This window comes from Oculina patagonica, chromosome 12, assembly GCF_052425735.1.
Source record: "Oculina patagonica isolate OP01 chromosome 12, crgOcupat, whole genome shotgun sequence".
In the NCBI taxonomy this organism is placed as follows: Eukaryota; Metazoa; Cnidaria; class Anthozoa; order Scleractinia; family Oculinidae; genus Oculina; species Oculina patagonica.
Window position 1 is genome coordinate 28820073 of NC_135769.1, and position 13149 is coordinate 28833221.

Here is a 13149-nt window from a genome sequence, read left to right on the forward strand (position 1 = left end):
AACATTTTACGCATCGTAAACATCATCTGTTTTATTTGCTTATAACTTTTGCTAGGAGTTTCCGATTTATTCAGAATTTTCAGCATTGTTGTAGCTGGTATTAAGCTTTCAAATAATCAATGCAATCAAAACATTACACAAGCGTTGTTGTAACAACTGGCAAAAATACACAAGCATAATATTTTTCAGCTAAAATCTAACAGTCAACTGTGCAGCAATTTTTACCCAGCCGATTTCGTCGAAACTTGCTCACATGAATTCTTGGATAATTTGAACTTATTCACAGCAATAAGATAAAAATCTATCTCCGCGTTTAGAAAATATTTGCGTTTTATTAAAAAAAGGTTAATTTAAAAGTGCTAATATTTCGTGTCCATTGTTTTTGTTTGTTCCAAATTTTAAAGCTTTATAAAATTTAAACATTTGTTTTTCGACTACCAAAAATCAGAGAAATCGGTTAAGGTTTCCATGCCCAAAAATCGATTTAAAAAATAGCACCTCCGCTCCCGGAAATACCCGCGGGCCTTAACAAAATGATCATAACTTGTTCGCCATTGGTTCTTTTGATATTATTTATTAGGAAATTAGCTATTCCATACAATATTTTTATCTAAGTAAGAAAATATCGGTGATCCAAAAGTGATAACATCACTTTGGGAAATATGACACCATAAAAGACGCAACGATACTAGAGTAAATATTTTGGATGCTTTACATGCCATACGAGTTTCATAATCACAGCTTAATATCTTTTTCGGCTATAAAGGGGAGCAATTTGCTACAGTCTCTACTTGACCAACGAACACTAAAATAGCTCACTTTACTTTTACTCGGAACAATTGTATCTTCGAAGTAATTTGGCTGACAAGGAAAATTAAGTCCCTTTTCAATCTGAAGGACAAAAACGCCCACAAATCACACGTGGTAAACGAAGGCAATTGTGACTGTGGTACCAAGTCAAAGAAATTCCAGTGTTCGGATTGATGAACATTCTGACAAAACCAAGGTCTCAGAACCTGCGAGACATCTACTTGAATTCCTAGAGCACTCATTCACATGGAATATAATTACCGGCCAACACAATCGGCAAAAACGCAAGATCTTGGAGGGTTTGTTTATTGCTTTAAGAAAGCCAGAGCTAAACGAAAAACTGCTGGCTCATCCAATTCAAATGTTCCCCACGGGAGTGACTTAACATTTAAATATGAAAGTACGCGGCAAACACACCAATACTGTATATAATAATAATAATAATAATAATAATAATAATAATAATAATAATAATAATAATAATAATAATAATAATAACTTTATTAACGTGACAAATCTGTAGTAGCTGAGGGGAAAAGTCCCCTCTACTAATTGTGGACACCTAACCTGACTAACTAAAAAACGTAATTAATATATATAAAATAGAAAATATAATAGCCTTTGAAATTTTAAAACATTTTATCCATTTAGTGAACATTTTGTTGAACATATTATTATTGTCTTTCTGATTCAGGAATTCAACGGCAACAACGACCGGAACACCGCTGTTTATAACGACGTAAACCCACCAATCACAGCTCGTTACATTCGATTTATACCAACTGAATGGGCTGGTAGTAATGGAGTAGGCATGAGGGTGGAGCTTTATGGCCGTCAAGGTACAGTAGAAAATATTTTCTTTTAAATTGCGCGATATGGGTTTTTTGGCGCTGGCATATATAAGTGCAGGCAAAAATGATCATCCACGGAATTATGTTAAACATTTCAAAGGAGACATTTATTCAAAGCAGGTTTTCAAGGTCAGAAGGTGCTGTTTAAACTTGCAAAGATTATAACTTGCAAACGTTCTCGATGGACTTGGATCAAACGCCCAGTAAAAACTGGAAAAAACTGAAAAAAAAAATTAAAAATGTATAATTTTCTCCTTTTATTATTAGTGTATTTTTACAATTAATTAAGGCGAATTAGTTAGTCTTTTTATCCTTTTTAATTCTTTTATTAACCTTCTATTTTTATTATATACAAATTGCAACTTTTTTAATATGGATATGTAATTTTCAATTGTAAATAACTTGTAAAGCGCTATTGGTTAGTAATAGAAATAGCGCTATATAAATAAAGTGTTATTTATAGTATTTAGTAATTTAAGCAAACCTCATGATTCCAAAGTAGACGCATGCTCAAACAGCAACTTTCCTCAAGGTCTATTTCTCGAGTTTCCGTCGGTGAAAGTTCCCAAAATTTGGCAGAGGGGTCTAAGTTATTTTGATTCACTTGGCGTTTATTTTTGAGGAAATGTATAGCACCAGTTTTTTTTTTTAACACAGAGTTCAAATTATAGTGTAAAAATGAATATTACCTACCTACTCTACCTACCTACCTACCTACCTACCTACCTACCTACCTACCTACCTACCTACCTACCTACCTACCTACCTACCTACCTACCTACCTACCTACCTACCTGCCTGCCTGCCGCCTGCCTGCCTGCCTGCCTACCTACCTACCTACCTACCTACCTACCTACCTACCTACCTACCTACCTACCTACCTACCTACCTACCTAACATCATTTAACCTAATACAATCTTAAGCAAATATGTTGAGGCATTGCGATGATAGTTTGTGATCTTACTTTGGCGGGGTTTTACACACAACCAACAAGCTTGCAAAAAGTATCAGAAACTGATAAATTATCCAAATTGAAAAGTGATGTACTGGAATCCCGCGAAGCTGAGTACCAAAGGGCCATAAAAACCTAGCCATATATTTTAATAACGTGGTGACCATATTTAGACTATTTAAGGGCCTGTAAACAAACTTTAAGAGTCGCTGATTTAAAAAGACTTTTCATTGTTTTACAAAGAGAAGGTAATTACTTGAATTAATAAAGAAATATTGTCAAAACATTTCTCTGTAGTAAAACCTTAGTTTAAATTCCAGGTTTTGGAGGAGAGCATTTTGGTAAAACAAGAAAACGAGGCCCTGCTTCGTTTTTTCGTTACCTTTTTTAATTTCCACTATTGTGAACTTTTAATCTGTGGTTATGTTAATGAAGATGCTTACAGATATGAAAGATATACGTATTAGAGCGGTTTTCAATCGAGTGTCGTAAAACCAAAACAAATATAATCACTCTGCCCAATCACAAAGTACACAGACAATCCAGTGAGCCTATCAAAAAATGAAGCAAATGCATGAAGCCGGCACAAAGCGCGGAAAAACGTGCGCGAGTAAGTCACAATTGGTTTGGGTTTCACTCCTGATTGGTTTTTGAAAGTGGCGCGGATTTTTTTAACCAATCACTAAGCCTAATAATACAAAACGGAAGCTAGTGCGAATTACATTCGATACACATTTGAAAACCGCTCTAAACTAGTTTTTTATATTTTCAGCATGCACAGCAAGGTCTCCTAAATGTCGAGTGGCTTTTGGCATGGAGGACGGTAGAATCTCTGACGGACAAATCAGCGCCTCTTCGGAACACAGTGACGGGCTTGCAGCCGCGCTAGGCAGACTAAATGCACCAAATACTGGAACCAACCATGGAGCATGGGGAGTTTTTTACCTAGATGCCAACCAATGGCTTCAGATCGATCTAGGTTGGACAAACAGTCTTGTAACACGTGTGGCAACACAAGGAAGACCTGGCAGTGTACAGTGGGTGACCATGTACAAGTTACAGTACAGTAACGATGGTGTGAACTTCCGGTACTTCATAGAACAGGGCCAAACCACAGACAAGGTGAACTGTTATACATTCTGCTCATCTTAGTACTCATTGTCCCAACGCATAAATCGAATTGCGATGACATATCCACAAACGTGGAGGCTTATGCATCCAGTCTGGTGTTTTTCCTACATACATTTACCTAAGTAGTATAAAAGGGACCGGTAACTTCACTTTTTTGGGAGGAATCGCATTAGCGTAGGGAGGAATAAATTAACGCCGATGACGTCATAGACTCATGAATGAAATGCAGTGGATTTAATTAAACTGTGGGTGTTCTATTTTTATCCTGGTTGGTATAACTGGTTTGACTGGATTCACAGTAGCGGTTTAACGTATTGCGCAATATTCGAAATCACTGAACCGTATAGACAGAAATTATGTAAGCCCTTTTTTCGCATAAATTAAATACAGCCGACATAATTGTTTTTGAAAAATAGTTTCATACTCGATACGCTGGAGTGGACTCAGTGATAACAAGCGGTTACAAATTACTCCTAAGCAAAAACGTTTGTATCTCCCCCACCACCACAATTCTATTGTTTAACTCCACCACCATGATTCTATTGTTTTCCTCCTCCTCTTCCTCCTCCTCCTCAATTCTATTGTTTTCCTCCTCTTCCTCCTCCTCAATTCTATTTTTCTCTTCCTCCTCCTCCGTCGCTTCAAATAAATCAATTGTTTGTCCGTCTGACATGTTAAATGAATTTTAAACTTCTTAGCGTTCTTATTGGTTTGAAATTGTTGGCGACTTATTGAATAAATATAAAGTTATGAGGATAACAACTTAGCTTCTCTTAAGGTCGACATAATCCGATTTGCCTTCAATTTGTCTTTAGTAAACTCTCTTTTTAGTGCATCTTTGTATTTTAAAAAACATAGTATTTAATGAGAAATCCCTAACAGCTTTGTTTCTTAAGGCCATGTTACACGGGGCAATTTTTCTTGCGACTTGCAACGCAACAAACTGCATCGTCAGTTGCGGAAAAAATTACATGTAAACACCCCGTTTTTATAACCTGCAATGCATCAAAATGTTGAGCTGCAAGTTGCAAGTAAAGTATAACCAGGTTCTTAATCCATATTATTATGAACTTGTCGTATAACTATCCTCTACTTTTCACAATGTTGCGTAGCAAGTTGCTGTGTGTGACATGTAAATCGCAACATGTCACGCGCTACTAACATCTGATAAGTTCCAGTAGGTGCGTTTTGAACAAACACTGCAAACGCGCAACTTGCAATGTTTTTCAGTCTTCATCGTTGCGTTGCAAGTTGCCAGGAAAATTGCCCCGTATAACATGGCCTTTACTGGTTTAGGAATTTGCTGGAAACACAGACAGCGACACTACTGTATATCATGATCTAAATCCAGTTATCAGAGCACGTTTCATTCGTTTTCGACCAGTAACTTGGGTTTCCTACATAGCAATGAGAGTAGAGGTCTACGGCTGTCAAGGTAGCGTAAAATGTTTTGTTTTACAATCATGTTAGTGTAAGAAACTCCAAAGCTAGTAAGGTTCGTTAAGCTTTTAATCAAGAGGAAAATCAAGATGGCTGACTTACATGGTTAGAGGGGCTATGTCACGCAATTTTAGGCAATTTCGGCACTAAGCAACTGGTCATAGAATTAACTGAAATATCACAATAACTGCTTTAAAAAACTTGAAAAGAACTCAAACGAAACACAGAAAGGCTAAAAAGGGGCATGTTTGAGCAAAATTCAAGAAGATTAAAACGGATTGCGTCCTTGTAAACTTGAAAAGCGTCGGCCCGATTTTTTTCAGGTTTATCTTAATTTGTATGAAAGTACCATTTACAACGCTCGAAAAATCATCTTTGTTTGTGATGTGGCTATTATTTTGTCAATAAAAGACTTTTGCTCTGCCAATTTAAAGTTTTAGAGTTCTTAAACAACGAAAATAAAAAGAATTACTCAAAATACCCTCACTTAGCCCCTTTAACAACTCGGATGAACAAGCATCATGGGAAATCAATCAGCCTCGCAAGGCATCAATCCGCGCCATAAAGACTTGGGACACCCATTTCAGCAAGTATAACGTGACATTTCGTCACGATTTCTCAGAAATGGAGAACCCCCTCCCCCCGAAACCAATGTTGTAAAACAGACAGCAACGGTAGGCATTGGTTTTTCAAGGTACACAACATTGTAGTGGGGCGGGGGTGGGGGGGGGGGGGGTAATTATTGATTTTTTGCCTATTGCGAAGTGCCAAAAACGACGAGTGTCCCAAGAAAAGTGGCGTGGATTGATGATGGCTAACATTAGAAGCCACCAATTTCTTCCAAGTTAATAAACGTTATTTTTTTAAAAAATGTCAGCGTATGATACGGCACAGCTGATATTTAACGTTAAAGTAAAAGTTGGTTCCATTTCAATTAATGGAATGGAAGAACCGAGATTTACTCATATGTCGATCACTAGTTTCTGTAGCATAAAGAGATTAAGAGTATTGCTACTTAACCTTAAATGGGATGCTGGTTCATCACTTGTTACCCCTAGCATTTTGTCATGTTGCCTAAACGGCTTATTATGATATGATATGATATAAGTGCTTATATAGCGCATTTACAACGCTCATGATCAATGCGCTTCACAATTTAAATCTATGGGATGAGACCGGACATCAGCATATAAGGCGCCTATGGCAGCCGCTATCCGTCCATGTGTATTATCTCACCTCACCACCTAACCCATGGAATAGAACAGACCACAACACCGGGAACTTCATGCCCTACTCTTTGCGATGATTATGCACCTGGATGACGAGAGACACTCTGAGAGAGCCCAACAATACAACACAATGATATCAGTCGTCAGGGCGTGAAACCCTACAAACTAGGCCAAGCGCCTTCCTCAAGGGCGTCTCAGTTCCAACGTATAAATTTCCTGACCTCTTATATGATCCCAGTCACTTTTGCTACCACTTAATTTTAGATTCCCATCACTTCCTATGCTCGAATTTTCTCCCACTTAACGAGTATAAACGACTGCGTCACTAATAGTGAAGAATTTGGCACAGGTTGATAACAAAATGTTTGCCTTTCAATAGAACATTGACCCAATCCGGTTTTGTACTTACATGCTGTACAGGACTAATTATAAAAGTCAATATTTTGCTTTTAAACTTAGCTCTGTTAGGTTATATCCCAGGACATGTAAAATATTACGACTCTTTGTTTATTACTTGTAACATAAATGTAATGACCAAATTTCTGGCCCGCTTAAAATTACAAAAACACCGATCTTTGGAGCGACAAATCAGAATAACATTTAATATACCGTTGGCTTTCACTTTGCAGGAGAACTGTCCAAATTCTATTCATTCAACAACGATGCACCAAGCCCAGGTAAGATTGACGTGCATTTTACGGTCGCTCTGCTGGACCAATCTCGTACCCAAATGCTTGAATTAATGGACCTTTCCAAAAGCGACAAGACCTTTGTATCAAGCGGCCCATTCAAAGCGACAAAGTCGCAAAAACGAGCCACGTAAGTCGCGATAGGTCGACCGTCCCGGCGTGTTAAATTAATAAAGACGACGGTGACACAATTGTTATGTTTAGTTTACAAGTGGGTCACATACATTTAGTCTTCATGTAATCCTCAAGTTCTTCCATGAAATAACAGTTACACAACCATTATTTCGTTTGAGACGAACGTTTTCATGTGTAAATACAACTCGAAAAGCATTGTACCATTCGTGCAAATGTGTCCCAATACCGCCGCGTTTGTTCCAAAGTTTCCTAAGCGTGAAACAACCGTACCATGAGTATTACTAGTGAAATTAAACTGCCTTCGCTAAAAACATTACATAAACCCCCCCGTAAACCCTCTAACCCGGACTGCCCTATCCGGCCGTGAAAAACGCATCAGAGATTAGACCCAATGCACGCCAGTGATGTAGTTCCTGCAAATGCTCTTCGATCCGTTTTAATAAAGCTACTCATCCAGTTTTTGATTTTTCCTTTATTGTCATGTTATAAAAACTTCACAATGTGTTTATTTACAGTTGCGATGAACGACACCACGTGGTACTTGGGATGCCACAATGTGAGCAAAGGTGACGCGGAAATGGTTTACTCGGGACTAGAGAGCTATGCAGAGATCGACCAAAAAGCTTGTATAAAGAGGTGCTCCAAGCTTAGTTTCAGTTATGCTGCCATCCAGTCAGGCCTGCTGTGCTTCTGTACAAATGATTTGCCATCAAATCCTATGCAGTACGAGTTTTATTGCATGCTGCCGTACTTCCCAGAGTGGTCTCACAACCAGGTTGCTATGCGATTTTTCCGTGTCCCAACAGAGAACCTTGCGGTTAATGAAGTCAGTATTTCTCACAACAGAAGAAGAATCGGTGAGATTTTTACCATTGCAGCTTCAGTGAACATCAATGAGATGAAATGGGTGACATTTACTGTTCATCCCGGGGATGGCAATGAACTCGTTTTCTGTGATTCCCCCGTAACATACTTCTATAAAAACCCGGGCTCTTACAAGCTTTCCATGATTATCGAGGATGTCAAAGGAAACTATTTCAGCTTCAGTGACTCCATTCTGATCGCCGATAATCTCACGCAACTGGATTTCAAGTGTCCACATGCAGTACCACAAGGACACATGGCAGATTGCACAATAAAACTTGCGAGAAGTCTGGATGCGACGGGGATGCTGACAGTGGAAAACAAGACGATTTCCTCGCGAGAAATCCCAGGTTAGTTTTAGTCCTTCACTTTCAGGGTCCAACTCAGTTCATAGTGCTTTAGCGGTTTAAAGTTATCGTCCTCTGGTTGATGAACAGGTCTGAGTTAGTTCCATTCAAACTCATCATATGAGTTCCATGTTGCAACGATTGTTCTTATGCTTCACATTTATGTTTTAATAAAAACCAATCAAATTTGACTTATGAGAAGAATGATATGGCTTGTAGCAATTCGTGGTTTTCATTAACGTTACAATGACTGCTTTTCAGAATTAAAAACATCAGGAATCTATTTAGAATAACAGATTATAGAGCAGGTAGAAGTAAATGTTACCACCCATTTAATTGGACCAATTTTAAAACAAATTAAGAACAATTTACCGTGGATTAATGACTGTGACACGATATATCAAGTCATTTCCTTTTTTTCAGTGTACACCCAGTCTCGAAATAATAGTTTACTAATAAGACAGACAAACACCAAAGAAGAGTTAATTACCCAAACCAGAACAAGGATGGTTTAGATTCGAAAAGATTTAGACGGATTGTTAATGAAAAAACCTGTAATATTAGGAAACATGCCCTGGTTTGGAAATCCGACGATGTATGGATCGGTCATGGACACTGAAACCATCCATGGCGCCTTTCTAAGGTCTCGGCAACTCATGCTAAGTGAAAGTAATGCCGCATTTCTTCGATTAAGCGCCCTGAGCGCTTATCAATGAAAATTTGGAATTTGGGAGTGGGCGCTTATTCAAGGCTCGGCGCTTATTAAATTTTCACTATTTTCAGCACGTAGCAAGTTTATTTTGCAACAAAACAACAAATGATAACAAACCTTGATTATGTACCAAAGCAGAATTTTAACTATTTACTGAAGCTTTCTGTAAAATATTAAAAAAACTCGGTCTTCGGGGAGGCCTGTTTGTAATACTAAGTCGATTTCAATCTCATTGATGCTCCTCTTGTGGACTTAAGTTTCTTGGGGGAGGGGGGTAGGCGCTTATTCGAAGCTGGGCGCGTATTCGAGGTTGGGCGCTCAATCGAATAAATACGGTACCATGAGGGTGTGAAATGACCTCTCGTTCATTTAATAAAAGGTGCTTTTTGCTAATGTGTGTCTCTTAGATTCTTTCATGAGCCGTTTTGGTGAGGAAGTTCCACGCCACGTGCCAGCAACAAGTGCTGTGCTCGATAATTTATTGAACCAGAACGAACGAATCTATGTGCTTACAAAGAACCAAGTCCAAGAAGAAGGATATCTTGCCAGCCTAGAGGTTAATGTAATTCAACCGGGTCCTATTCGTATCCAGGTTAGTATCATAAACGATTAGAAATCTCTCTTTTAATGTTCACAACCTCTGGACCAATGAAAATTACTTCAGGGAAACCTTGGAGGAGCAGGGATGGCGCAGTGGTGAGAACGTTGGCCTCCCACCAATCCGAGCCGGGTTCGATTCCCGGACCCGGCGTCATATGTGGGTTGAGTTTGTTGTTGGTTCTCGTCCTTGCTCCGAGGGTTTTTCTCCGGGTTCTCCGGTTTACCCCCCTCCATAAAAATCAACACTTCTAAATTCCAATTCCACTGGGAATCCGAGGGCCACAGGTTTGTCAGTTGCAAGATTGTTACGTGCTACCCTCGTAAAATAAAGACGATTTTTTTCCCGGCCGATCAATAAATAGGATCTGAAAGCGTCGTCTTAGCTCAAAGTCAAGGTTTTAGTCCGGAAGGTAAAACGTTTACAAACTGAACCACTTTGATAAGAAATGACAGCTGAAAAAGTCTTAGTAAATTATAACATTAAGTACTACCTTCTAAATTGTCGCTCAAAATGTCACATTCTTCTTGATAGTATTTCGAACTCGGCCTTTATCTTATAGAGCAACCTGTATGTAGCACCCTACTGTTAAGTTATTGCTAAGTCAGGAATCTTATTTTGAGAGATTGATTTTGTTCTAGATTTTGAGGCAAGTGGATGATGAAAAAGAAATGGAATACACTTCAAAAAGTCACATCACTTGCACAGCAGACTCACACAGGCTGTTTATGGATCACGGGTGTTGTGGCTCTTCTTCGTGTGTGCCATCGGACAGCGCCTCATCCAATTTGTTTATCGTCGTGGACGTCATCATGATCCAGCACCTTAGTGAAGGATATCACTCCATAGACTTCACCAACGTCACTCAGATTAAAGTGCTTCCTGGGGATATGCTAGGCTGGTATAGCAGTTCTCAAACTGGCAAAGTTGCCGTCGTTGAAAAAGCGTCGGACGACCGAGGCCTTGTGTTCGAAGGAATCACGGATGGCGGTATGGCAGGACAAACACTTGACACTGGCCTCAACAATTTTCCCTCTGATGGGATATTTGCATTAAGTGCCAATGTTGTTCCGCTATCCTCTTTTGAAGCGTCATTTAATCTTGAACAAATAGCCCGTCAAAAAGTGACTGTAAAAGTTAACGATAATTTTGGAAATAAGGAAAAGAGCAAGGCATTCATCTCGTATCAGCAGGTAATCTTGGGACTGACTTTGAATTTTCCAGAGTTTGCCTTGTTAGGAAACGTTCCCCTTGGTCTAAGTGTTACTAACGGAACAAACGTCAGTTACATCATAGACTTTGGAGATGATCAGGTCAAGGAGGCTTTCAACCAAACAAGTGTGACTCACAATTTCACCTCAAAAGGCACTCATGAACTTACAGTTATGGCCTTCAATGACGTAAGTGCTGCAGTTAGTGAGTGTACGGGGCCATATATATTGGATGCGATAGAAGATCTTACCATTCTACCAGTAGAACCGGTCTCTGTCAATGAAAGCTTTCCGATCACGATCAGTCTCTCACAGGGAAGTCTCGTCGACTTGAACGTCTCCCTTGGAGACGAATCCCCATCGTTTAACGTGAGCATTTTGGATGTGAATGACACTTTTGTGGTCGTCAAAAACCATTCTTATAGAACTGCTGGCATGTATCGCGTCACAGCCTTTGCTACAAACAATCTTACTAGCGCTTCGGCGGAACTCTTAATTACCATCCAGGCACCAATTGCAGGTTTACATGTTTTGGCACCAAAGGGAGTCCACTCCTCAGGTGACGATTTGGTCATCAACGTGTCAGTTACACAAGGAACCGATGTTCAGTATAACGTTACGTTTAATGGCGAGTCAAAGAATGCAAGCGGAGGTTTTGCCACTGTCGTATTTTCCAAGGATGGTTTGACGCCAGGCTTGGCTTTACTTAAAGTGAAGGCGTACAATTTGGTGTCTCACAACGAAAGTGTTACAAACATTTCCATAGAAACGCCCATTTATGACGCGAGGCTTAGGCCTGATCCTTTGGTTATCGAACCAGGGAAAGGTTGGATCTTTGTTTTTTATTATGGAAAAGGTTCAAATATCAAAATAACCTTCTGGAAAGGTACAGGCGAACAGGGTGTTGATGTACCACCACCAGGCGAACAGATAGCTCATTACCGTTCAGGCTACATTTATCCTAATCCTGGTGTATACACAGCACGAGCGAATTTCAGCAATGTCCTTGGATCTGTCATTGTCGAGAAAATAGTAATAGTTCAACACCCAGTGAGGGATATAGAGGTCATTACCGAAAGTCCGAAACCTTTTCCACCTGGTGTGGTCAATGTAACTGTCAGGCAGAATGGAACCATAGCTACCAATGCATCTGTCACGTGTTCCTATGGTGATGGCACGACAAGTGAAAGCGTGGACTTTACCGGAGAATTTAACACTTCTCACAGGTAGTTATGCGCATAACAATTAGAGGGGCTTTTCGGCTTTACTTTGCGTACGCAGCCGACCTCATTCGGTTTATGAAACATGCATGTATGCTCTAAACAATTTAATTTTGGATCAATAACGCAAAAATTAGGGATCAACCAGCGGGGATCTCAGCTCCGGCTCTCAGTTCGTCGAGTTAGCGCAAAAACAATTGAAAAAAGGCCGCGCAGACACTTTTTACTTCCCCTATTTTTTTTTTGGCTTCTAAGTCGACCAACTAAGGGCCTGGAAAAAGAGACCCTTATTGTTACTTATTTTCGCGGAAACTTAATTTGGCGAAAATGGAACGGGCGTATTTCGAGATTTGGGCAGAAAACACGTTTAAAGGAAATAAATTTTGCGAAAATTGTCCAAAAAATACTGGTCGGCATTGTCAAACAGTAAGTCTCAAATTGGCACAACCGATTTTAAATTTTCCACAGCAATACAGTGGAACCCCGATATAATGATATTCCTAGGGAGCAGTAAAATTATATCGTTATATCGTGGAATCGTTATATCGAAATTCCCGATATAACGATATGGCCGTAAAATAACGGAAGATATCGCTCTATCGGGGTAAACAACAGGTACACTTTTTTTACTGTATAAAGAGTCTTAGAATACAGAAGCATTTTCGTATATCATTGTACAAAGCTGTTGTCAGATATTTTAGAGATGACTCGATTACTGTTATGTTATTGGATTAAATTCAATGTCTTGCTTGAATTGTGACAGTGTACTGATAATATCGTTATATCGGGGAAGATTTTACGTTCGGTTCGCTAAATTCTCATCGTTATATCGGGAATATTGTTATATCGAAGATCGTTGTATCGGGGTTCTATCCCATACATTTTACTGTAACTTTTGCCGAGACATAGAATATTCATCGTTATATACCGGGAATATCGTTATATCGAGGATCGTTTTA

General features: G+C 39.2%; 1 protein-coding gene across 1 annotated transcript in view; it reads left to right on the top strand.

The window, feature by feature from the left end:
- Positions 1 to 3628: 3628 nt before the first annotated feature.
- Positions 3629 to 13149, top strand: part of LOC144632788 (polycystin family receptor for egg jelly-like) — a 29241-nt gene continuing 19720 nt past the window's right edge. Inside the window, 6 exon segments of the mRNA XM_078491512.1 lie at positions 3629 to 3736; positions 5042 to 5180; positions 7044 to 7091; positions 7754 to 8452; positions 9569 to 9753; positions 10401 to 12196. Of these exon segments, the coding sequence (XP_078347638.1) occupies positions 3662 to 3736; positions 5042 to 5180; positions 7044 to 7091; positions 7754 to 8452; positions 9569 to 9753; positions 10401 to 12196 (2942 nt within the window). The 5' untranslated portion in view covers positions 3629 to 3661.